The sequence below is a fragment of the Passer montanus genome, unplaced genomic scaffold, assembly GCF_014805655.1.
Source record: "Passer montanus isolate IOZ18808 unplaced genomic scaffold, ASM1480565v1 scaffold13, whole genome shotgun sequence".
Taxonomy (NCBI): Eukaryota; Metazoa; Chordata; class Aves; order Passeriformes; family Passeridae; genus Passer; species Passer montanus.
This window is the reverse complement of record NW_024359832.1, coordinates 2,744,995-2,771,432: the sequence shown is the minus strand read 5'-3', so window position 1 is coordinate 2,771,432 and position 26,438 is coordinate 2,744,995. Positions and strand designations below refer to the sequence as shown.

General features: G+C 40.1%; 1 protein-coding gene, 1 long non-coding RNA gene and 2 other non-coding genes across 5 annotated transcripts in view; 3 read left to right on the top strand and 1 right to left on the bottom strand.

Annotated features, from left to right (window-relative positions):
* USP46 (ubiquitin specific peptidase 46) overlaps positions 1–10,267 on the bottom strand; it is a 34,261-nt gene extending 23,994 nt beyond the window's left edge. The window contains exon 1 of the mRNA XM_039698896.1: positions 9,787–10,267. Coding sequence (XP_039554830.1) covers positions 9,787–9,822 — 36 coding nt within the window. The 5' untranslated portion in view covers positions 9,823–10,267. The remainder of the gene's footprint in view (positions 1–9,786) is intronic.
* A 7,751-nt stretch (positions 10,268–18,018) lies between these two features.
* Positions 18,019–20,564, top strand: LOC120497422. 2 transcript variants are annotated; one of them, XR_005626503.1, is made up of 4 exons: positions 18,019–18,043; positions 18,335–18,471; positions 19,266–19,377; positions 20,271–20,564. It is a non-coding gene; the product is annotated as an uncharacterized LOC120497422 (long non-coding RNA). The 2 variants fall into 2 exon arrangements; XR_005626502.1 differs by lacking the exon at positions 18,019–18,043 and having other exon boundaries at positions 18,051–18,471.
* LOC120497537 lies at positions 18,144–18,267 on the top strand. Its single transcript, XR_005626530.1, has one exon. It is a non-coding gene; the product is annotated as a small nucleolar RNA SNORA26 (small nucleolar RNA).
* Positions 19,546–19,664, top strand: LOC120497536. The gene has a single exon (XR_005626528.1). It is a non-coding gene; the product is annotated as a small nucleolar RNA SNORA26 (small nucleolar RNA).
* Positions 20,565–26,438: the final 5,874 nt, after the last annotated feature.

Below are 26,438 nucleotides of genomic sequence, written 5' to 3'. Positions count from 1 at the left end.
CGTTAGGAGTAGGGCCCTCTTGTATCAAAGGCAATTTCAGTCTGATTTTTATTTATTCTGAGGTCTCCAAAAAGATACTCTTAAATCCATGGAAAAAGAAGTCTAGGAACAAGAGGCACAGAGATCTGATGCTTCAAAGAAGGATATATTCCTTATATGGAGAAAAAAACCTAGACAGGCCACTTAGTAAAACTCAAACCATGACACATTGCATATAAATTACTTGTTTTGGATATGAAGTTTCCTCAATAAGCAATTGACATGAGGACTGAAGAAGGAAATTTTTCCAAGAAATTATACTAGAAACTGTACACCCAACCCAGGTTTAAACTGGAAAAAAATATATTATTAGAGATATGTTAAAGGTGGTTCAGAATTCAGTTTAAATCAACCATATAAAATGGAAAACATACTTAGTCTACTGATGTTAATCTACAGCAAACCTCAACCATGACTATTTTCCCAGCATGTTTGTGTTTGTTCTCACTCCCAGCAAGTAATTTTGATTACTTCTACAGTGAAAACCTGCTCAGATATTTTAATGCAACCACTCTCTATTGTTTCATAATAGCTTCAGCTAGGAGAAATATCCTTCCACAGCTGAATCTACTGTAGTTCCATCAAAATAAACAGGAACAGCAGTGTAGCTAATGAGGAGAGGCTGCATAAGTCAATGAAGTGGGATTTGGTAATATTAAATAAAGTCATATCAGAGTACAGAGACAGTAAAGGAGGCTGGCTCCTTCTTAAAAGAATACACTAGTGAAGGAAATGCTGTGGAGTGACTGTGGTATGCAGACCGAATGAGAATGAGAACTAGGTCAATGTTGAAACTCCTACTACACATTCTGTGGTGTTGGAACCTTGATTTCTCAGTTTTACCACTTAATTCAACAATCAGCATTCAGCCCTCGTAAAAAGACATATAGCTGGAGACATTGCCAAGCACAGGTCAGCTCAGGCCAGGATTTTTGCCACAGCATGCCTCCAAAACCCTTCAGCCCATATGACCTATATTTTTTTCCTCTTGTTATTTTGCCCAGAACCTTCCAAAGAACAAGACTGCTGGTTTTCTTTTCCATTGAAATTTCTGAAAATGTTGCTAAGAGTTTCATTTGTGCTTTGGATCACATGAAACAGATTAGGTAAAAAAAACCCCTGCTGTTCCTTTACACTTTAGCATATATTAAAAAAAACCCTTCAGGATAAAAAAGAAGTCATCAGATTAGTTCATTAAATCACACGTAGAAAAGTAATCTAAATACAATTAAATGGACAAGAGCTAATATGAAAGTGTCAACAGAAGACAGCAAAGCAGAGTAAACTTCGTGCTGTGACAGAGCTGTAAAAATGGCACTAACTTTCTAGAAATATACATATGTTTAATTTAAAGTAAAAGAATGCAGTAAAGAAATTGGGACTCTTCATAAGCCTATTAAGTGGGTATCACTAAATGAACACAAACATTTTATGAAAAATAAAAAAATTAGTTAAATTTTTCTTGATACAGAAAAATATGTCTGTACAAAGACCAAAGAAATAAGAAGAAATATCTTGTTCACAAAAAATCTAAAAAATGTAACAGAAAAACACACAAAAATTATATAATTAAAACAGAAACTTAAATACACAAAGAGCAAGAGACAATGAAGGATGATGGCTGGTCCATGACAAAGGGTTTCGGATCATATGCATTTATAGACTAGATTTCTTTTTTCTTAGTATTCAGGGAAAGTGAAAGCAACATGATAGTTTCCTGAAGGAAGAAACTGAAGACTTAAGACAAACTAATGGTGATGCTTGGGCTGGTAGAAGAAAAATTAGAGTAAAAATAGAAATGGCTTCAGGGCTAGGCAGCCTGAGTTTAAGGATTTTGGAAGGCACAGCACATGGATGGGAAGGAAAAAAGAAAATAAAGAAAGATGGGGAAGGCCTCCTGGCCAGCAAATGGCAGTGATGGATAACTCAAAAGAGAGGAGGCAACTGTGAAATCCCAAAATTAGCTCCCAGAAGCAAGAAAAAGAATCAAGAGTGAAAGGAGAACTAGCAATAGCACAGCATGCAGCACAGATGCAGTTGCTTTCAAAGACACATCACCTGTCCCCAGTGCTGGACTTTGGCTACCCTCAGGAACAATCTCAGCTTTCAGAGATATGGTGAGTAACTGAAATAGCCAAACCAGCATTCTTAAAAACTCATCGATATTAAATGCCAAACGTGGAGCGTTTCTGTAATTTTTAAAAGTGTAAGTCCTACAAGATGGTTGAATTTAACCAAATTAGCTCTCTCTTCATTCTGTGAGGAAATGCTTTTTGTTCATCCAGCAAAGCTATTTTGAGTCTTTTTTGCCACAAGAAGAAAGAGGAAAGAGATGATTCTATGAAAACACACAGGGGATCAGAGTAAACAGCAAAAGAACCTTGACTGACTGAAAAAACACTGTGTGTTCAAATTGTTTTAGGAAAGGTGATTTATCAAAATAGATCTAAATAAATTATTTTTGTGTGTTTTTTCCAAAGAGTCTTCTGATCATTAAGGCAAATTATAAGAGCTTGAAAGGAGAGGCCTAACCTTTTTTCTTGCTGGGTACACTAAGCTATCTCTATTTACAGATCTAAGTATGACATGTACCACAAATAACTTCAGCCCTATACTGTGTGGTTTCCAGGAAATGGACAAAAATTGCAAGACCTGAAATCCTGAACCACTTAAAACCTTGGGCAAAGTTTTTAAGGTACTCAGTCTTACATAGCTGATAAACTTGGTTTTCTCAAAGCACAAAGCAACCAAGTGAGGTTCTATAGAAGTGTTGCAAGTCCAGTGTCTATATCCATAAGTAATTTTTTAAAAAATTGACCTTTAAACTTTCCATGATTAGACAGCTTTTACCGAACTGCAACTCAATATTCTCTTGTGAGTCTTTCTGTATCCCCAGCTTAATTGTTCTTGGATTAGTGGCACCCAGGCTTTTACTGGAGGAAGCAGCAAAACCAGTGGTTTTGACCAGTTTCCTCCTTCAGAATGCACAGCCTCAAGATGGTCTCATGAGTCAAAACAAAACTAAGATTTGCTTACAAACTATTAACTTCTTCAGTAACATTTTTGTCTAGACCACCTAGCATATGTGCTGCCTCAGAGCATTTTAAAAGCAAGGCACCTTCTAAACTTCATCACAGCTGCACCAGCTGGGATACTCTGATCACCTGGAGACACAAGTAGGAATACATTCATTAAATCTCCATACAAGGTGAGTAATGAGGGCTGCAGCTATGTTGCTGGACAGGTTTAGAATTAAAAACTTTTTTTACAGTATTTTTCTTTCAGAGAAATCCCCTAAGGACCTGAGACAAGTACAAGATTCTGCACATGAAGAGAAGAATCACCATGTACAAAATGGGAAACAGCTGACTAAGGTAGTAATGTTTTAGAAAAGAAAGAAAGAAAGGGGAAGTCTCTGTGTAGTATAAGATGAATAAGCCACAGGTATGCAGTGTTATTTTAAAAAATCCCCGAAACCACAACAACAAATGTTGACAACATAATCAATTCTTGCAGGTGGTAGTCTACAATGATCTTAAACTAACATTCCTATTTAACTTGTCAGTGGTAAGACATCTTACATTCAGTTTTGGGTGCCTGGTGTCAAGGAAGATAAAGGTAAGTGGAAAGAATCCAAAAGAAGCCAGACAAAATGGAAGCCCCAACTCTAGAGAAAAGTGACCTATAAAAAAGGGTTAAATGGGGTTGTGTTGCATAAGACAGAAAGGGCTGCATAATGCAGGAAAGGGCATGACAATATTTTCAACTCTGTGGCTGGTTACAGAAAGGAACTAGTCTGTTCTTGGCCTCAGCAATGGACAGGATGAGAAGTACCAAGCTCAAATTAGCGTAATGTAGATTCCAGTAAGACATTAGGAAATGCAATGTAGCTCCTATCACTGGAAAGTTCTAACTTTGGCTGTCCTACATCAGAAATAACACAGGTTTATCATATTCAGTGGACAGTTGGAGACTTTCTTGTCATAGGATACATTATATACAGTTGTTACAAGGCTATTAATTGTGAAATCAAAAAATCAAATTAAATAACTAAAACGCGAAATATCCAGTAAAAACTGGTTTGAAACCCTCAGCACAACAGGCTTTTTGCAGTGGCTGGGCATACCCAAACCATGCTTTGGGAGGAGTCCTGACAGTGGGGATGCTTCTTGCCCAGAAGCACTGATATCCTGGGGTGTTAAGCACATAATGTATGTAATAAATATATGTGAGCATATCTACAAAACAGCCAACCAAGGACAGTTTCTGAGGCTAAAGGAAGGTCAACAGAAGGGATCTGCCTGACTGCTTCTCTGACTGGCCAGGACTTAGACTCCACAGACTGTGGCTCTTCAAATCCACCAGAACCTCACCTCCTGTGTGGCATTTGCCCACCACACACAGTTAATCAGGGTCCAAAATCTGCTTTTAATGTAATCTTTCCCACAATTCAGATTCACTCAGCCTTGCTGAGCTATAACTAAAAGGTTCCCTTACTGAGTTGTTTAGCATAACCACTGGTTTACTCTTAATTCAGCACTATGAAGCCAAAGACTATGTACATCTAAAATAAGCACACTGTGCACTACATGTTGTGTTCATGAATTGTCCTTTTGTGCTTATTTTCTAAACAGCTACTAAGCACATAATAACCACTTTAGCCATCAAAAGGTATTCATGAAAGACAAGCCTCAACCATTACTCAAGGTTATACTTTGGGAATTATCTATTAGGATGTTGCTCATTTTACATATATTCCTCTATCCAATAAAAATATCTTTTGTGGACTTCCATTCATCTTTTCATGGAATGCACACTTTCTGTCTGTTAGGCCAGTACCCATTTGTCAGCCATACTCTCAAGTTTCTCATTACTTCAAAAAGTTATTACAATGATTACACTTCATATTCTCCATACTTTTCATATTTTTGTTTCTATATTTTATACGTCATATTGAAATCATGCACTCTTGAGACTACGCTTCTAAAAGTGCATTGCTTGAGCTGTCTAATCTTATCAGATATAAAAATTTATTTTCCTTTATCAATCTAAATATGCCTTCAGATAACTATTTTTATTGTCTGGCATGTATTAGTTTACCTTTATCTGTATTTATGGGAAGATATATGAGACATTAAGAAAAATACACTTCAGGTTGTCGAAATGAATAAATCCAATTGAAAATCATAGTGATCAATTCTGTAACCAAATAATATTCTTATTATTCTTGTATGAAACAGGATTTTTGTATTTTCACAGCATTAAAATTGTAGGGGTTTTTTTTGTATAAAGCCTTTTTCAAATCTGTTTGTAGTTTGAGTTTTCATTCTGCCAATGCCCTATATTCAAACAAGTGCTGCAATTAGTCTCTAAAATCATGTTATTAAATAAACAAAAAAAAAAATTCCAACATTTATTCTTATTTGTTTCCTGAATGTAGAGTCTCCTAGACTTGTATGTTTTTTCTCTACAACTAATTTCTAGGATTGTTAGAAACTGTTTGATTGTTTGCTTGTTTGTTTATTTTAAAATGAAAGCTGCAATTCACATGTGTTCACATAACTGCTGATGAATTGTGTGAATGTTTTCATGCAGAAAACCAGCTATTTTTCTGAAACTCATAACTATGAGACTATGAGAAGGAAGAGTAACATGAAACTCCAAAATTAATCCAAGGAACTGCAACTTTTATTCCAAAGGATATCTATACAACAACTACCAGGAGTAACTATGAGGTATCTCAGATAATACCTTGTATCAGAGAAATCTGAATGTGTTTGGATTATTCCGTTCTTTAATTGTCAGAACACTATGAAGTTCTAATTGGAATATTTGAAATACTATTACAAAATTATGAAAGGGAGGGAATTAATACTTGATTTCAACAGAATTGTAAAAGAAAGAAATATGATCCACAGAGCTTGTTAGCCAGATCAGTATAAATGTATGTCAATATATTCTGAAATGGTTAGATGTCCTTCACTGCACATTACAGTAATATCCCTAGGCCACAGCTGCAGCATGAGCTTAACTCAGAACTCAAGGCTTTACCTAAAGCTTATCAACAGAGAAACACACTGCAGAGGATTTCAGTAAGCATGAAATGCCAGCATGCCTGTCTACCTTTGAACCAGGATTTGGCATTTGACTCCTTGGGTTATTCTGCAGAAACAACAAGCAGAGAATTGCAGTGTTGTAGGAGCTACACCACATCCCTGGCTGGTGCCTGCATCCACCAGTGTTACCAGGGAATACGAGGTATTCCCTCAAATAGAGTTTTTCAATGTATCCTATGCTTCTCTCACATCTGTTGTACCTGTCCTACGTAAATGATGAGAACTTGTATACATTGTATACATCCCTCAGTGGTGAAAATGGGGTGCAGACAGAGTGACTGAGCTTTCCCAGGGGCTGACGGGCAGGTAAGGTGAACATCCTGCGGACTACACCTCCCTTCTCAGTGAACATGGCCATCATGCCCACATGAGAATCCTACTGATTCCTTCAGGCACACTTGCCTTCATCCCCTCCACCCATTCAGAACAAGTTTTAGCTCTAAATTCTCATTAAGCAAATCAGTGAATAATAACTAGAACCGTTGCTATTATTATAATGTAGGGGACAAAACTGCTAAAAGACAATAGAGGAATTTTGTTTAATTCTAGAAAGTTGTGCATTTAAATATTTGCTACAAGTAAATGTGCCAAGTGGAAACCTCCCCTGCCAAATATTTGTTTCTTACTGGCTAGCTCCTACTGTGTCTCTCTCAGCATGTGAGAGCTTATCCAGTGAATATATAGTACTAAGTATCTTTTGCAAGTGAGTTAAATACTGTCCCTGTCTTTCTTGCTTCACTACACTTGTTTTGATCCTTCCTGAAAAGACTAAAAATCTCTACCATCTTTAGGAGATTACAACCCAAGATAACAAATATCAGGCAGTCAACTTAATAGCAAACATACATCAAAAAATGCTGGCTAGCCAGGTTTTTCAATTAATTCAGTTAAATTTCAGTAATATTTTTCCCTTCAGGACATGAGAGCAAACATTTGACAAACACACACAAAAAACATTGTCAAGAAAGGACTACCATTGAAAACACAATCTAAGTGGCATTCAGGGGAGGACAAGTATTTCAGGACCAATTGCTGCCTCTGTTCTCTTCCTCTACTCCCCCCACCTCCTCTAAAAATCAACCAGACATCATTGGTTGGATTTTGGGGGCTTTTTTGTCAAAAAATGAAAAACCCTCTGTGAACACTCTAAAGTGGAATGGGAAAAAGACCAGAAGCCCCCTTTTTTAATTACTGACTTTAACCAGGTTAAAAAACTTAGAAACCTACTATTATGTAGCATTATATAGAAAAACATATTATATTACCTAAGAACTACACAGCTATTTCCTAGTCCCCAACTTGTCAGTAGCTCAGTTTTCAAGCACTATGTTATAGTGCAGGAACAAGCTCTGGGAATCAGCATCTCAACGTCTTTCTAAATAGATTTCTACGGATGTCCTAAATCAAAATAGCACTGCAAATACTTAAGTTTTTTAAAAAGCAAAGGTTAACTGTTATACCTCTAGCCCTCTGGAAGGTTGTCATAGCTCCTACAGATCACTGAGTTCAAGTCCATCACCTCATCACAGTGGACACATTTTTGGAGGAGCCATAATGCAATGTTGCCAATACTTGCAAGAGTTTGTATTTCTCTTACAGCCCCAAATTCCTGTAGCTCTCTAAAACTCCATTGTTTTTGCCTAAAAGAACTTCCAGTCCCTGAGGGTTATCCAGAAAAAACTAAATGTGACCAACACAACATGGCATCTCTAAAAGCTAAGACCTCAAGAAATATGTAGCCTTAAAACATCAGTAACATTAAATCGACTGCACTTTCTGCCAGAGTACCATCAGCTAGAATTGCCTTGAAGTATGAATCCTTGTATGCTTGGGGCTCTCCTTCTTCCCTTTGGTCTCTCCATCTCTCAGATGCTACTTTTGCAGGATATACTGGCAGTGAGAGCTGAGCAGCACACCACTGCAACAACCTCATCAGTTCTGCTGTGAATCTGTTCAGTCTTTGGGAGAAGCGTGCTGCATGCATCTGTCTGAACCACATGAAAAAATCAGAGTTCCTAGTACTTTATGCCAGGGTCTTACATCCACCTATGAGTCTCCAGCTCCCCTTCATGCAGTGCTCTTTTACACAGTTTGCAAGGCATCACATCCACCATTAATCTGCAGTAGAAACTGGAGCCTGACTCAGAGAGAAGGTAAGTGCACCTAGGTTTTCTCCTCAGTCCTGTACCATTTCCTGAACCTCTCTTTGCAGTATTTGTGGCTCACTGGACTGGAAATCATTAAGAACAATGAGAAGTTCAGAAAACTAGTTACTGTTGGTGAAGAGAGGTGAGCACCCAGGTTATTACACCTCAGATCTGGATTTTGTGTTAATTCTTTTAAGCCCAGAATGGACACACCCCCTCTGCATTTCAGAGCAGGCATTTCAAAGGGAGGGCTGAGGTTCAAATAAACCTATCCATGGGATTTCCCAGGCATCCATTTGCAACAAAAGAGCAATCCCACTTAAGTGGAAGTGCAGACACGTGGAAGGGGAGCAGGCTTGCAATCTGCATTCCTCACTGAGACCCCGCAGGAGCCAGGCCTCCGGGGCTGTGCCCACTGCCTCACCCTAGAGACAGGCTCCATTCTCCAGGGCACATGAATGCTATGTGTGGCATCAGCAGCACAAGGCATGCTGGGGCACCACATGGAGGGAAGCTGGCAACTGTGTGTAGCTGCTCTTGAAGAACCTGGAAATAAGGGTGAAAAATACAGACTAAAAAACCAAAATGAACAAAAATAGGATTTGCTTCTGTTTGCATTGGGATGCTTAGCATGCAACCATTTATTTGGCAAGTTTGCTATAGTCTCACTGTATTAAAAAGTCTTTGACAGAGTTTGAGCTTTTCCTCCTCCTGCCAAGAAGTTTCAAAAACCTAAACCAAGTTAGGTGCTCCAAGTTTATTAGAATTAAAATTAAACCCAAACGCAATGCAGAAAGCATCGTTTCAACTGTTCCATGGGGAGAGAAGCAGCAAAGTGAACACAACAAAAATATTAACGTTTCCTTATTCCTTCCTAATTGCCTAATTGGTTTTGAGAAAGCTAAGTGATTCAAGAGTACTTTATAAACACCAGTTCTCTTCGAGCAGCATGCAGTGCAAGCTAAACCCTCTTAGCTGTAAAGCCAAGGCTTCCTAGAACAGGCACCTAGCATCGGGATCCAAAGTGTTATTAGGCACCCAAACATCCTTCTTTTCTGTGTAATCTGAGGAGCTCCTGGCCCTAGGAGACCACAGAGTGCGTGCCTGAGGGGGTTAAACAGGGTCACTGATTTAATGTGGGTTCAGAACCCAACTTTGGTCCTTTCGCAGTATTAGGGCAGGAGGAAGGGCAGGCGGAGGAAGGGCGGGCCACGGCTCCGTCTGCAACGCGCCTCGGCCGGGGTCAGACCCGCTCCGGGGGCCTCGCACCGGTTCTGCATCTCACTCCCTCCCCGGCCCACGCCCGGGCTGCTCCAGGAAAACTCCTCGGGACATCGTCACTCTCCGTCGGCCAACTCCATCCCAGGCACTTCCCGGCGCAGCCTGCCCGGCTCCCCCGCCGCCGGGGCAGGGGACGGAGCCCGGGGCAGCCCCAGCCGGCCCCCGCAGGGCTGCCGTGCCGCCCGCCCCCCGCCAGCACTCACCATATTACAGATGGAGGCGATGTTTCTGACAGTCATTAGTCTAAAGGTTGCAGCGATCCCACACCGCCATCTTTATAAGGTGAAAACAGCCCCGCTCATGGTGGGAAGAGCGCAGGAAGGGATAGGGGGCGGCGGCGGCTCCTGCTCCGGGGCTGGGATAAAAGCAAGAGGAGGGGACTGCGCCGGCACCCTTTGCGCCCGCACAACAGCGAGAAGGACGGACCCTGCCGGCCTCCCTCCTCCGGGCGAGTGACCGGGAGCTTCAGCAGCGCGGGCAGCGCGGCCGCATCTCCGCTCCTTCCGCCCGTGCCTCTCGCACGGTCCGCAGGGCCCCGGGCTCCCGCTGGAGCGCTCAGCCGCGCCTCTGCGCCAGCCGGCACCGCGCTAATCTCTCCCTTCCTCCTCCTCCTCCTCCTCTTCCTCCTCTCCCGGCGGCTGCCGCTGCCGCTCGCCGCTCCATCGCAGCGCCGCGCCCGCTGATCCGCTCTGACAGCGCCGGGAAGGGAAGGGAAGGGAAGGGAAGGGAAGGGAAGGTCAGAGGCAGTGCCCGGCGCGGGGCACCGCGGGCCCGGCGGGGCGGCCGCAGCCAATGCGCTGCGGGGCCGGGAGCCGCGGGCTTTAATCGCGGGCCTGGAATGGCCACGGGGCTGGGAAACACGGCCGCGGTGCGCGCACGGCCCTGCCGGCAGGCAGCGGGGTGAAGGACAGGAAGGCAGAGTGCGGGCAGGGGGACGTGGATGTGTGGCAGGAACGGCGGCACGGTGCTTTGGGACATGCTCGCCCCACCTAACTAGGAGGTACACAGGAGCCCAGGCACTTGCAAAATCCAGAACAGGAGGCTGGAATGTAATTTACTGCCCTCAGTTGTTGCATTGCCATTCATGCAGATAACATTTATCTTCACAAATGCTGTTTTGGGACTGTGTCCACACCACGCGTGCAAGTGCTCACTCACAAATTCACAACATGTAGCATTTATACAAGATGGGTAATGTAATAATCTCAGTTTCTCTTCAAACACAAGCAAGTTGAGGCCCATGCCTTTCTCCCAGGCAGAACAGTGTAAGTGTATTAAATTTACACACGTGATAATAGGCACAGGGTTGTTAAATAGCTAACTGGAGGTCACAGCAAATGTCTGAGAGAAGCAAGAACAGAGTTCAGCTAGGGCAATCCTATCTTAGAATTCCCCTTTCCTTAGCAGATGTTGCTTTTTTTCAGCAAGAGCTTAAGGCCTGTTTATTGTTCCTCTGCTGTGCTGAGAAAATCATTGAAATGAAGAGAGAGCTACTAACAATTCTACAGAGACCTCTGCTCCTAACAGCACCTGAAGTGACATGCTCATGCTTGGCAATGCCTTTCATTTCATGGTGCTAGAATAAAATAATTGCAGCCTATAGAGCCTGGACCCACAGGCTTTATTTACAGGAAATATTCTGAAGTCAGTATCTTTTTTTTTTTATTTTTTTTTATTGTCATTTCAAACAAAGATCTATGATTACTTGTAAAAATCTGGCATCAGCAGTAAGATCTAAAGATAAATTCCTGCCCTGAGAATACTGTTAGGTAAGTGGCCTTAATCCAGCTCACTGTGCACAAATACCCATTTTATAAAAATGGTATCAAATTTGGCATTAGTTGGTATCCTGCTGACAGTTTCAGCAAAGAAACTCAAAATCAAATTGTGACAGAGACAGAATTTTCTTTCCTCCTTAAGTTGGATTAGTTATATTAAATCATTGCAGACATTCAACATACAGGATGGAGAAAGGTTTTTGGACATAGTAGAGTGAAGTCCTCAGGGCCACTAAACTGCTTCATAAATCCACAAAACTCTATGCAAAAGAGCCATCAAATAACATCACTGAGAAAAAAAAATCTTTGGTATAATTATATTAAGTTCATGGTCTTACATTATGTGTGAATTTGATCCCAAGTGTTTAATTTGCTTAAATTCAGAGGACTGGATTACATGTAATATGACAGGTTTTCTCAACATAACCAGGGAAAATGGGAGTTAATCCAACATGTCAAGACTGAAGCAATCAAGGTCTGATTAGTTTTCAGTGCATTTCTAAGTAGCCTGCAGAGACTGGACAGTACTGCACCATCCCTGATTTTTAAACTGTTGCCGGTTATTACACAAGCCTAATTATGTATTCTTTGCTGCAGCCTGCTTATTCCAATTTACAGTGGAGAATCATAATTGCTATCAGTGAAAAGTTATGCATCAAACAAATGGATTTGAAAGGTGATTAAAGATTTAAATGACACAAAATGCAGTAGCTAATAAAGCCATTTGCCTCACATATATTGTAAAGTCAGTAACATTGTTTCCATAACAGAAACCCCAGAGAAATCACAGAAAGTGTGAAAACAAGAAAGAAAAAAGTGGTGTTTCCATACTTCTGTTTTTCTTAAATGCCAATTACTTGACTTCAGGGTAAGTTTTCTGTTGTTTCTGTTCATTAAACGTTTTTTTGACACAAAATTAAATTGCTACTGATTAAGTACTGATTGGTTGTTCAAGGGAATATTTGTAAACATGCACACACATCATTCTGTGAAGAATTCAGTATCATGTTCCTTAATACTAATATAAATACTTTCAGTTAAAGGTTTTCTTGTTTCTGAAGAAAAGTAATAAAAATAGGAAATAATATACAAGTGTTTATGTGTCAGTTTGACAATAGTTTAGCACTGTCTTTTTTGCTCTTCAGACATATCAAAACAGGAACATGCTGGAAATGGACTGGTGTCTGTTTTTGTTTTATTCTGCTGTTGTTATTTTCAGGAATAGAAACTTTATTCCTGTAGCTGTTTGAAGATAAAAAAGTGCTAAGCAATGCAACAGATACTAGTTACAAACTTTATAGGAATTGTATAAATAAAGAACAGTGCACAATTGTTTCCACTCCAAAGCATTGCCCTATCTCCTTACAACAAACAACCGACCCTGTGTTTCTTCTGAGTGTTAGACAAAGAGAAGGAAACAAAGAACTATTTATAACCTAAGAATGCTTATATAATTTATGTTGAAAGGTCAAAAAATACCTCCTGCATTTAATTTTAGATCCGTCTTGGTGTCATCTGGTTTTACACTTGAACATTTCTATTTCACTACATAAAATATGGACCTATTGTAAATATCCTCCTTGGCTAGCAGAGGCATGGATTTCCATAACATTTTCCATCAGACTTTTCAGAGTATTTTGCAAGCATTCACTCAGCGTTGTCAAATTATTTGGTGGCAAGTTAATATTAGCTTATTTTACAAAGCAAGAAAATTGCCAGCAGAAATTTAGTGACTTGTCCAAAGTTAACACAGGAAGGTTGGTAGCAAATCTCAGACTAGGATATCTATTCATTCTGTGCTACAAAAAGGATATTGCATTTCCTCTCCAGAAATCTTGTAAAATTCCACAGAGGGTTCATTTATATTTTTCTTGTAATAAGCTTGGATCCAGAAGTGGGTAATCATCAGTCAGTTTTGCTGAAGAAATGTTTGGAACAGATCAAATTTAGGCTATATTTCCAACCAATTAAAAGGTCATTTTAATGGAAAAGGGAGTTAAAACAATACTAAGGCTTTCTGAAAGCATGGAAAATATATAAGAATTATAAGAGAATTCAGATATCTGAAATACTTGCAGTGCTGACAATGTAGGTTTAGAATTTTACAATTTTTAAAATATGTTTTGTATCAAATTTTAAGTTATGTTCTACCAAAAAATAGCAAAATATCTTTAACAAAATGGCAAATGTGTAGAGACAAGAATGAGAAATCAGGATTTTCCATGAAGCTTGGCCTCATTTCAGAACAGACTGATGGCTTTAGCACAATGCCAAATACCAGCTTGCTGCCTATGGATTGAATCTGTGGCACATAGCAGGTCCATGGAAACCACTCCATCTGCACCTGAAATTCTAATGGCTAGAGTGAATTGTCGTCCATGAACAATACATGGAAATCCATAGAAAATGGAGTCTAAAACCAAAATATCAACCCAACTTTGGAATTACTATTCTTCTTTAAGACTATCATCTTTAAAGCATCTCCTACCCAGCATTTTCAAATTATTTGAGAAATTATTTGTCTTGATTCAAAATACTGTACAAGTTCATGTTTTGGTGACAGTATGACTTGTCAGGATTCTAAAGACAAAGCATGGGAATAAAACTGCATTAAATTGATCCCTGAATCTTGCCTACCTTTTGCTAGTTCAACCATTTTACTAGTTGGCAAGTAGAGAATACCATATCTTAATTTTTCTCAGAAATTACTACTTTACAGAAGAAAAAAACCACAATTACAGCATCTAGTGGAATCCTCTGGCTCCTCCCCCTCATGGAGATCCCCAGGGCCTTGCCTTGGAAGAATACATCATAGAGTTTTTCCCACCTAAGCTGATAGAGAGGACTTAACCCATGATGTTCGACAGCACCAGTGCCAATCTATTTTAGAATGGCTTCATTGGTCAGTTGACACTGCCCAGCCCGATTATTCACCCCTCACCCCGTACAGGTTGCTGCCCTGTGCCCATCCCTGTGCCCTCAGGTCACTGGTCACTGAGCCCAAACTCAAGTGTGGGGTCTGTGTTTTGTCTCTGGTCGCTCTGGCGGGGTGGATGCAATAAACCCTTGCTGGAATATGCCATGCAAAGACCCTTCCTGTCTTTCCTCCACTGAGCTATCTGTGGGGTGTGTGTGTGTGCATGGACTGGAAATGGCTGTTCTTGTGGCCTTTCTCTGAGCAGCTTCTGAAGGAAACGCCTCAATGAAGGTTGCGGCACTTCTACCACCCTGCCACGCTGCAACAGCATCTGACATCATCTGTTTTTGGCCAGACATGAGATCTGAAAGCCCAAAGACGGCAGAATAAGGCAGATGCAATACATTGATGTCAATGTACCAAAAGCTGAGTAGATATAAGGGGTCTAAGAGTTCTCCAGTGAAAGCCATTCCATTCCATTCCATGAAGAGGCTGCTAAAGCCTCTGCAGCCAGTCCAGTGTGGATCACAGCCTGGAGCTGTGATTGTCTCATCCTACCTTACTCCTGCCCTTTTCCTTCTGCTTGAGTCTCAAATTCACTGTGTTAAGAGCTTGCAACAGTGACAATAATAGAACTTCAGTGTATTGCTTCATCAGTTTAAATAATACTAACCTTCCCCACACTCACTACTCAAGTAGAAATATTCCCACCTTTCCAGAAGGAAGACTCCTGAAGAATGGCCTCTTCATCAGGTATACTATTCAGCAAGGGAGCTCATTAGCAAACTTTACTGGCATTTTTCTTACCTATACAAAATGTGCTTTCAGGTGGAAAAATACTATTTAAATTCTAATCATACATATTAGCTGGAAAGAGTTAACCAAAAATTTTAACCATGGAAGTAATTGATCAAACAAAAAGAGACTCACTGAGCAAAAATAACAGAAAACTGATTTTTTTAAACAGAAATATATTGGTATTTCTGCCTCTGAAAAGGAAATAATGATTTTGGCTTGCCTTCTTCTTCTCCAAAGATTTTATTGATTAGTTTTATTCTATTTTACAGGCTCCAATTTTAACTCACAAGCATTCTGAGGACAAAAAAACCCCAAAGGACAGATAAGCTGTAAGTGACATTTAGTCTATTTTCAGCATGAATTTAAAATAGCCTTTACATTTTATCAAATTGTACATAAATTAATTAAATTACACTTTTATTACATTATATCTCAAAGTTTTAACCAAATTACACACACACTCTCACAAAAACTCACACACATGCATATATATATATATATATATATATATATATATATATATATAAAAGGCTATTACATTCTAAGATTCCAAACCTGACACTTATTTAATGCTACTGAATACTCATACTACTTTGCAGGTAATCCACCTGCAAAGACTGATGGTCACAATGAGGTTTTACTTGATTGATTTTCCGTCATATCAGTGTGGAAGAAGACAGTAAAATTGAAGTGAAACCTTTATTACAGTTGCACATTGTGATAAACTCCTGGTGTTGTTAAACAAGTTGTTTTCAAGAGTCTTTCTTCTGTGAGAAGCATCAAAGCAGTGACTTTAAGACTTAATTCTTGCATGTGACAAAGATGGCTAATTAGAGCACCACTCTTCAAAATTTGAAAAAGTCAGTTCAGCTCACCCAACTCCTTAAAAAGCTCAACACAAAATAACCAAGACACCCTGCTGCCACTTAATAAATTTCAAAATGCCCCCATGATAACTGGATTTCCTACAGATTCTGCTCATGACCAGGCCTGTGTTTCTCCCAGTAAGTGAGTGATCCAGAGTAATCCCAAAATTAACCTGTACCTAGATCCACCAATATTCTGGTCTTTCCCTCAAGTCCCCAAAGTACCCAGGTTGTGGGCAGACTCAGTGCCCAGCTGAGAAGTTCATTCAGATAAAATTTACACCCCCAGACATGGAAACAGCAAATCTGCCTGCAGCCTTTTATGCAGCAACTTAGTGGCTACAGCACTTTAACAGGAAATGGGAGAACTAACCTGCAAGCAAAGAGGCTCAAATCCACACCTGATCCTTGCAGCAATTTATTAAAGGACAGTTATTTTATGCTATAGAGAGGTTTTGGAAAAGGACAGGAAGGTCAGGTAGACTGCATTTCTTCTCTTGAAGTTGTGCTGCTATCAGACACAAAAGTTAGTTTCATGGAGCCAGAGAGAAGGCAAACAATACAAATTTTGTATGGAGAAAAGAGAAGAAAGCTTGTGAAGGGCAAGAAAAAGGTGTAGGATTATGTGAATGATTAAAATGCTCAATTAGGATGGATACTGATCACTGGCTTGCTGTGGATTGCTGGTTTTCCTGTGTAACAGAAGTGCCAGTTTACATTCTGTACTGGAAAAGAAGAAACCAAACTTGACATAAATCCCACTGGCATAAGTGCTAAAAATTTAAAGGTTGAATGCTCCTTTTTTTTTTTTTGTTTTCCTACATTATGGAAAAGGACTGATCTGACTCAGGCATCTGATTGTAGAAAATAGTCATTGCAAAGGAGCCCACTTGAAATAACTTAAAATTACATGTCTCACAAATTTATCTACAGAGACTGATTTACTTGGAGTCCTAAAACAGGTTGTACATCTTGATGTACAGACGATAAACTGTCACAGGGTTAATCTGCAACAATGTTTTGAGGGTCAAGAATTAGACAGAAGAGGTAACTAGAAGCGGTAGGAAACAATTTCTAGACTCATCCTTTGATTGCAACTATGTGACTATTGGTTTCAGGCTGCATCAGATTGCTTAGCTCTGCTGAGAGTAATTTAAATGCAGGGTTCACATGAGGGGTAGCGGGCCAGCTCATTGTTTTCTTTCCACAGACTTTACAGGTGCCATGCAGGGAGTAATTCGGCGTGAGCCAGGACGTATTGTTTCTCACTGAGACAGGAAGGTATGGATCATCACAAAATACACACCCATTTGAGAAGCAGGGATTTCCAGCCAATTCAGTTTGGGCAATGTTTTCAGGCACAGGGCGTGATTCTTGGGCTATCCTGGCCAGGGCCAGGGCTGGACTCGAAGAACCTGACGGGTCCCTTCCACCTCAGTACATTCTATGATACACTGTGATTCCTACCTACCAGCTTTGCTGGGCAGCACGCAAAGGCTCTGTCCTACAAACTGCTAATTCCCTGTTTATGGTAATCTGCTCTCACTCGGGAAGCTGCTGGCAGCCTCCCCGGGCAGCAGCCCGTTTCATCGGGGCGGCAGAGCGGCCGCGCTGGGCCCGCGGGACAGCCCGTGTGCTGCAGGCCAGGGCATTAGCGAGTCTCACAGACAGCCCTAAGCCTCCTCAGCAGGGCTTAGACAGCAGCTTAGACACAGATCAGCGGCGCTTAGTGCCTCAAACCCGCTACACAGCTGCCACTTCGCACCGAAGACACTTTTGTTTCCCGGTGTTAAACGCAATCTGAGGGCACCCAGACCTCGGCCCGGGCAGGAACGGACGAGCACGTCCCCGCGAAAGCCTGGCTCTGCCCCACGGGGCCGCCGCAGGAAGCGCAGCCCAGCAGCCGGCCCGGCCCCTCAGAGGGGTCTGCCGCAGCTCCCGGGCCCTCCGCCTCGGCCACCCCGCCCGCGCGAGGTCACGCGCGCTGTTCCCGCCAATAGGCAGCGGCGGCTGGAGCCGTGTGGGTCTCGCGGGAGCGCGGGGCGGTATTTAAGGGCCGGTGACAGGCTGCTCGGCCTTTTTGTGTGCCGGCGTGGGCGCGGTAAGGTCGCTGCGGCTGCTCTCAGCGGAAACCGCCCGCGCACCGCGCGGACGGGCTCTGGGCCTGGGGGGTGGAACTTACGCGGCTTTCCCTTCACATCTTGCCCTCTCGGAGCTTGGCGGTGCTCCGGGGAGTCAACACAGGGGGATAGAGCAGCTTTCCCTCACTAAAACCCAGTGCGGAGCCCTTCCCCTCCGCCCTGCATCCTGTCGTGAGGCACAGATGGTCCGTCCCTCCATTCCCCCCTCGCGGTCCCCTTGCTGCCCGGCTGATGCCTTTGTCCCTCCGCAGGGTGTCCCGAGGATCCGGCGAGCCCTCGACATGCTCCCGCTGGGCAGCAGGCCGGGCGCGGCGGGCCCGGGCCGGCAGCAGCGCCGGCGGTGTGAGGGGCGCTCCGGGATCCGCGCTCCCCCTGCAGCCTGGGCCGGGTAAGGAAAGGCTTCGGAAGTGGAGGGCTTTGAGTCCTGAGGCTAAAAGACAAACAGATATATGGGGTGCTGCCCTGTGTCTCTGAGCCAAAATAACTCTCTACATTTGCACTCTTCTGTATTTTGAATCGCAGCTATTGAGCTGCACAAACCTTAAATCTGAATCACTGCGTTAATTTAGTTTTTCTGTAGGTCACATCAAGAAAATTGCAGTTATAACCTGTGATGTTTAGACTAGGTCTTAAATGGACTTAATAATTGTTCAAACAAGTTAAAAAACCCTCTGTCTTGAGCTTTCCCTGCAGTCTTCCAGTCCAGCTGTAACAGTGTCCTTTGATGTCTCTTGAGTGCTGTATAATTTGTAACAAGTACACAATTTATGTATCTGTCTGTGAGTAGACACAAGGTAGCAATGAATTATCTGGCAAAGGTTCAGTCAAATCTACATGTTTATAGTTTACCTCGGTAGTGGCAGCGCTGAAAGGAATTTAGGCTTAAGAAACTTTCCATTGTTTATGGTTAAAAGTATATTTTTAAAAGTGTTAAAAATATGTTCTGTGTAGCTTAACTGGGCTAATAAACATGCCTTATCAACAGATTGAGCCAGTAATTACCATTTGCTCTAGGTTTTGATTTTAAAATGAACTTGTAAATTACTTTTTCCACTCCATGGAAATTTAATTTTTAAATGTTTAACAACATAGTAGCAACTCCATAGAATAAACTTTTAGAGTTTTAACTCCAGTTAAACAGTATTAATTATAATTTTACCTTTTTTTGTGTGTGTTGTTTAGAGGCCTCACTTAGCAACCTCGTGCTTGAAATGTTTTAGACATGGGTAGTCACACCTAAATGTGAAGCAATGCTCAGGACTTCTCAGGAATAAATAATGCCTTCTGCTGGCCGGTAAGTGCTCTCCTCTAATGACAATTGCCAATGGTTTTTAATATTGCTCTTTAAAAATTTAGGAATTTCAAACAAATTGTAGTATCTCTTGAGCAAATAGTAAGTTCAGATCATCCTAGTTGATAAGAAACCACTACAATGTACTAAAATCTACTCCCCTTTTATGCTTTGCCCTCTTAAGTCTGGCAGTGTCTTAAGTGGCCAACACAGAGGGGTATAAAAGTTCTCTTGCAAACCCAGAGGTGAGGTTGAAACTCTTCTTTGGATCATGCTTAGGAGGAACACATTTGTATAACTGCTCAACTTCAGGAAGCTGCTAATCAACTTTATTAATACTTTGTAGAAAGATTTTGAACTGTCCTCTTGTTATGATATCTGAATCTTAATATGACAGGTTTCTCAAATCTTTGTGCTTTGTGAACCTATGTGATTAATGTCTTGAGTGAAGATTTCTTGTAAATTGTTTGGTCTCCAGGTGTGCAATTGTGAATAGGATTATCAGCTATTAGTGGCTGCATTGTCTTCTGTTTCTGGAGGAGTTTAATGTACTCCTTGATGGAAAAGAAAGCAAAACAGCTTTGATTGGTGAAAAATTTGTGTGCTGTTAGAACTTTATATAGATTTAGCCAAAAACAAATAGCAAAAAATCAGAGGAAAGCCAATGATAATTACTGGGTCTGCTTATTCTAATATTGCTGGTCCTCTGGAATGGAATTCATACTAATGGTGTGGGAAAAGCAAATCCCATCCTGTACAAAGTAATTTCTTTTGAGAAATGACTCTGGCCTAAGGTTAGTGTCATGTGGAAGGTTCATGTAGCTCAGCCTTAGAGCAGTTACCTGTGTTGTGTGTGCATACTGCTGACTGCAATTTAAATAGTACTTCTTTTACAGGGATGAAGAGAGCATGTGCCAGGAACTGATGTTAAACATGAGTTTGATTTCCTGAGTGGATGATTTCTGACTTCATACGAGATGATTCCAGTTGTCACCTCTTAAGTATCGTCTTGGAAGTAGAATTGAGACAAGCAATGGCTTAGATGGTAGATCTTCAATGATCATGTTGAAACGGGCATCTCACCATTTGTTAAAACAGATTTCCTAACAAAAATTGCTGTAATTTGACTGTTTGTGGATTAATTGAAATAAATTATAAGAATTAATTAAAATAAGAGTATGCCACCCAAAGTTTGTGTTCTGAAGGTTTCTTGTTAAGGTATTTTCTGCATAAAGACTTTGTTTCATGGATGTAAACACTTGTGGTGTCACACAGAAACAGTCTCTTGCCATGTTCAGATTTGACTTAAATTTACAAATCCATTGAAAATGGATTTTCTTGATTTTCTTAATCTTTTATTGGTATCTTGAGTATTTTGAAGTACTTTGTAATGCAAAAACACTGAGACTGATCAGCTAACTCCTAAGTTATTTCATTACACTGTGTTTGCATGTTCCCTACAAAGGGATTTTCTCAAACTGTAAAGTTACCAAAAATCCCATTCCTTGTCTATTTTAAATTACCAAGGAAAATGTTGCAATATTCCATGTAAAGCCCTATTGGTGAGAAGGTCCTTAAAAAACAAGATTATTGTTGAGTATTTGGAAGCTTGTTAGAAGCTTTTCAGTAGCTTTTGTCTTAATACTGAAAACATTTCTGTCTATGATAGCCCTAAAGTAATTTTGTGCATCCTATGACTGCCAGTGCTTCCCTAGAATGCAAAAGCAGGGAGATAAAATAGAAGGGGCTGTCAGGTGCTTGCCACTGCCTACTTAGGAGAGTGAGTTGGTGTGGATTTAGGTACAAATGTATATACATATACATGCTCACTGAACCCCCATCTAAACAGGAAATATTTCTTTTTACCTTTGCTTAAACATACACTAAAAAGGATGAGCAGTGGTCTACTTGTGGCCTTCTAGGCTCACCTAATTCTGCTTGTTTTAATAAGAGAAAATGAATTTGAAGGGTGTACAGAAGTACTTTCTCTTCACAATATTAAACTTGACAAGTGTCCATTTCCTCCTGCAAGAAAACATGTATCATTTCTTATAAGTCTTGTCAGTTCTATAGACCTTTGTCTTCTGTAGCCATGCTTAAGCATTAGTAGTTTTTAGCCTGTTCAGTCTTGTGTTATGGTTTTATGTCTGCCCTGTGCAAGATTTCTAATTTGCCTCTCAGGTTCAATGTTAGTTGATGATCTTCAGTGTAGACTGATTTCTGAGTGTTTACTCCTGTTTTCCTTAACCAGTAAGCTTGTTTTCAACTGATAGTTTGGCATGGTGTTTTCAGTGAGCTCTCTACACTTCCAGAATTTCTGAAGGAATCAGAAGCTATCTTAGAATTAGGGTTGGACTTTTCCTTTCCAGATTAATTTATCATGCAATAAATAGCATTAAATTCCATATGATGCTCTGTCCACAAGAATCTTGTCAGAACCAAGATCTATTGGGGTCTGCAGCCAGGGTTAGTTCTGAATTTTTTTATTTTTTTTTAGTTTCATTGCTGTCTACTTTCCACTTTTTCTCCCTCCTCTTTCATAAAAAGGCGTGTATCAAGTTTCAAGAAGTTTAATGTAGAAGGGTTCTGGGGTCTACCTCTTTCTATTACTGACAACGAAAGTTTTGTTCTGTGTCTGTATGTCTGATGCAGAAGATAAAATTTTCACATCAGTGGCTTACACAGTATTTTGGCACTATGGTATAAAAGCTTCCCAATAGAAGACTAGAACTTTATCTGTTAATGAAGTCATAATTTGGTGCTGCTTTTGATGAAATATCCACATGCCACTAAGTGACAATGCTGCATGTAAGGTCCAGCCTTTATGAGACATCTGGTTAGAAAGGCTAAGGAAGAGAGACCATTCTAGACATGATATACTATTCTGGTTTCACACAGCATAAAAGGAATTAGTTTAGTGGGTACAGTACATCTAGAGAGAGATCAAGAATGAAATCAAATCTGCTTCAGACTCCATGGTGAACACTTGAAGATTCAACAGTCTTGTTCTTCAAGTAGCTAGGCAAACTTAAGGCATTATTCTTTAAAAAACTGATCTGGTTAATGCAAAATCAAAGCAGAGATTATATTTTCATCTAAAGTATCAAATAATTTCACATATTTATAAGCCTTATATCTTTTCACATTTGGCTATTTGTTATCATAAAGTTGGGGCCATTGCTCAATGCTGGAAGCTTGTTTTGAAGTAACACTCATTGGAATGATAAGTCACTTGAGAGTACTTTGTTCTGTGACTTCTCATAAGTATTTATAAGAAATCTCTCCTCAATTAACTTTGGCTTGCTCCTATTCCATCTACAGGCTTTTGGGAATATAAATATGTCAGTTAAGGCATCACTCACCTAACTATATTTATGATATATGACATGAAAGTAGTGAAGCAAAACAAAGGGATTAGTATTAATCCAGGTGTATGAAGTGGGTCTAAATCCAGTAACTTCTTTGGTGTGAATGAGCTCCTTCACCCTGACCACCCCCTGGGGGACTGCGTGCTTGGGGCTGCGCAGCTCACCAAGAAACCTGGCTGGTTCGATGAATGCTATGCTCTAAGTGGAGTGATAACATTACAATTCTCCCTTTTTTCATTGGAAAAGTGAACACACAGTAATGGAAGAAAAATAGTCAGGTTTGCCTGAGAATAGTCAAGGGCTAGCAAGCCTATAGCCTTGCTATAGGCTAAATGACATGAAGCCATACTTGGTCATTTTATACATTTTTTATGTATGCTTTGTATAACAGGGATTATATTACAGATTTGGGGGAAATAAAGAGGGAAGGATATAGTTTTTAATCTGTACATTTATCTTTATTCGGGCTATTGATAGCAAATGTAGGAATGCTGCTTTGGGTTTTCTTTGACTAAATCTGCAAGAAGGTTAATATTTTTATCAAGACTGAAGACTGTCAAACAAAAGGGGGAATATTTACATACCTTTGTGTTGATTCCTGTTCTTGTAGACAATTAAAAAGCATGATATTTCCTATTTCACTTCCTTTCAGTAAGTAGTTACAATTGATGAGACACAATGATCAGAGGAATGAAAAAAACCCCTGAAGAATATAATTATGGAATAATGTGCTTAGCCTTGGACAGTTTTCTGTACACAGGGCTACACGAAGCAATATTGTGTTATGTTCTGTGCAAGGATCTGGCAAGGCATAAAAATGCTTCTTGTTTTGTTTTGGGTTTTTTTTGGGTTTTTTTTGTTTTTTTTTTTTGGGTTTTTTTTTTTTGGTTTTTGGGTTTTTTTTTTGGTTTTTTTGTTTGTTTTGTTTTGTTTTGTTTGTTTTGTTTTGTTTTGTTCAGAGACCACCTTGGAAGTCTGGTACTCTGCAAGAATTTTAGTTCTGAGGAGCTTGTCAATATCAGAGCTTGTGTGCCTTCTGCTTACTAACACAGATTTGTGATCTCAGGGGTTTGTTGTGCATTGTTTTTTAATAACCTGAAGTTTGGATGCAGGTATTAATTAATCCTAGAATAAGCTTTAGGACTCTTTGTGGCCTTCCATTAACAAATCAGCCTAACTGATATTCAGTGGGAAGCTTGCAGGTAATCCTGAAGTAACAATGGCTACTTGCTCTCCTAGCTATTCTTCTGAACTGATGGTTAGTTGACTGCATCTTCCTTACTTTTCTTCATGCTTTCTCATAATGTTACAGCTGTACCCAAGATCCTTCAGCTCATGCAAAGAGGGTGAGAACGCTGGCTGAAGAAGAATTGAAGAAACAATGTGTGTGCATCCTGTGCATTCCGTTTGGGATCAATGCAGGCAGATGTTTCTTACCACACTAGAGTCTGTGACATGTAAAAATCCTGTTTATCCTTGTTATATCTCAGACATATGTAAACCACATTTTCTTAAAACAGTCTACTTTGGGTTTCAGATGCAAGCCTCATTGAATTTTTCCACACATCAATACTTTTGCTTACCTCTCTAAAGGGGCCTGACATCTGTTGCTGCAGAGAGGACTTTTTCTGTTCAGTGGACTTTGATGTAAAGGTCAGAGATTTCCTCCTATGCTTTGATAATAAAATTCTACAGCTTTGACTCAATGCATAAATAATGAACACTGTAAAACTGAGAATACTCATACTTTTTTCCATTTAAAAAAGTATAGAAGCTGTCAACAATGACTTGCCATCTTCTGATTTTACTGTATGTGTTTATTGTAAGACACAAAGTAATTTAATTGACCACACATTCTAAGAAATATATTTCAATAAATATACTTTATTAAATGTACAAGTGGGAGTAACTGGAAATAGGCAGAGGTCTAGAAACAGCAGTGTGCATAAAATCAGGGAAGAAGAAATGCTGGGAGTTCCTGCTTTTAGCACTGCCTGGGTTTGGAGACAATAGGTCATGCAGATCTCTAATTTATTTAACATGGTAGCAAGTAAGGTAATTTTATTTCTTTCTCAGTGGCACATTGTGCACTAAAGCAGAAATGATACATGGCCTATGATTCAGCATGCTTTTCAGACTTTCTACTTCTAAGTGAAGACTCCCAGTTCAGAAAATGAAAGAAAATCGATAGCTCTGCAGAAAAAAAATCTCAAGCTACTCAAAAAGATTACCAACTGTAATGTTCTCAGAATTTTAGTAATGGATCCTATTAGGCTCATCACTTCAGGATTTTGTTCCTCTGAATTGTAAACATAACATACACACAACATGCTTTACTGGTAAACGGACTAGAAGAAATAAAAAAGAAAATAAAAGCCAAGTACAAGGATGCAGTTAGTTTTCAGAAAAAATGTGTTCTCTTCCACATACCAAGACTGAAGGTACTGATTTCAGGTCAAGTGTGACACAAGCTTTTTAGAGTTGCTGGTATGCCCTGACATACCATGACTTTTTTTCCACATACTTCTGTAATTAAGTTAGGTTATGCACTAAATACTGTGTAGTCCACAACTTTATAAACTCTTTTCTTGAACTTCTTGCTCATTTTCTTGGAAATTGCTAGGGAAAAGAAAGCATGCCAAGAATTCATCATAAAGCCTCGAGAATTTGAGTGTGTGTATTTATGCTGTTAGAGAGGGGCTGATGATCTCCCTTTTTGACTAGAATTATTGACAGCTAAATGCAGATTCAGTTATCAGATGAGAGCTTTCTCTCCATATTTGGATTTAGAGTTTAGGTATGAAATTAGAGGGTGAAAAAAAATGGTGAATATATTATATGCCCTCCTGAAGGTACTATGTATCTCAAACTGCTTCACAACACTCAATTATTGTGCTGCTGGCACCTCAGGAACTGTAAGCAGAACCAGCAGCTGTTATGAAGTTAGTAGTAGCTCTCATGTGACCGCTTGGACAGGACCTGATTTATGAGGAAAAAATATAGATGGGGGACCACCATTGTTTAATGGTGTGGGGTTTTTAAGAAAATTGTTTTCTTATTAAATGAAGATGTTGTTCTATGTAAACTGTTGCATGACGGAAGAGCTGCTCTCTCAGCTCTCTCTGACTTTAGATTTATCAATTATAATTTGAAAACCTGCTAGAATCTAGCTTGAAATCTTCCAAAAAATAAGGTATACACATTTAGTTGGAGGTCACTAGGACCTGTAAGAGAACTAACACAAATGTAGAGCAGAACTTCAGTCAGTTTCACCAAAATTCAATTAAATCCTGCTTGTTTACCTCAGCAGAGCCAGGCCACCCCTCATCTCTACAAGCCATAGTTATCTGTCTGAAGTTTTCCTAACCTAATGTCTAAGATTTGAGGTTCTGTCCTCAGTGTTGCCTTTTTCTTCTCTCAGCAGCTCACCTCACCATTCCTGCTCAGTGCTGTGCTGCCAGGTGCCCAGGTCTGGGGATATATAAAGTTGGGTTATTTATACAATTTCTTACTGATTTTCATGCTGTTAACCTGAACTCATATTTGCTCTTGTTCAGCAGGTGTCATAAGTTTCTAGCTTGACTCACACAGTTCATCATACATTGTGTTTCACTTTAAGAATTATAATCTTTATTCTTCCATGTAGTTGATCCATCCTTCCATTATGACTTCTGCACTTCAATTGTAAATTATTTC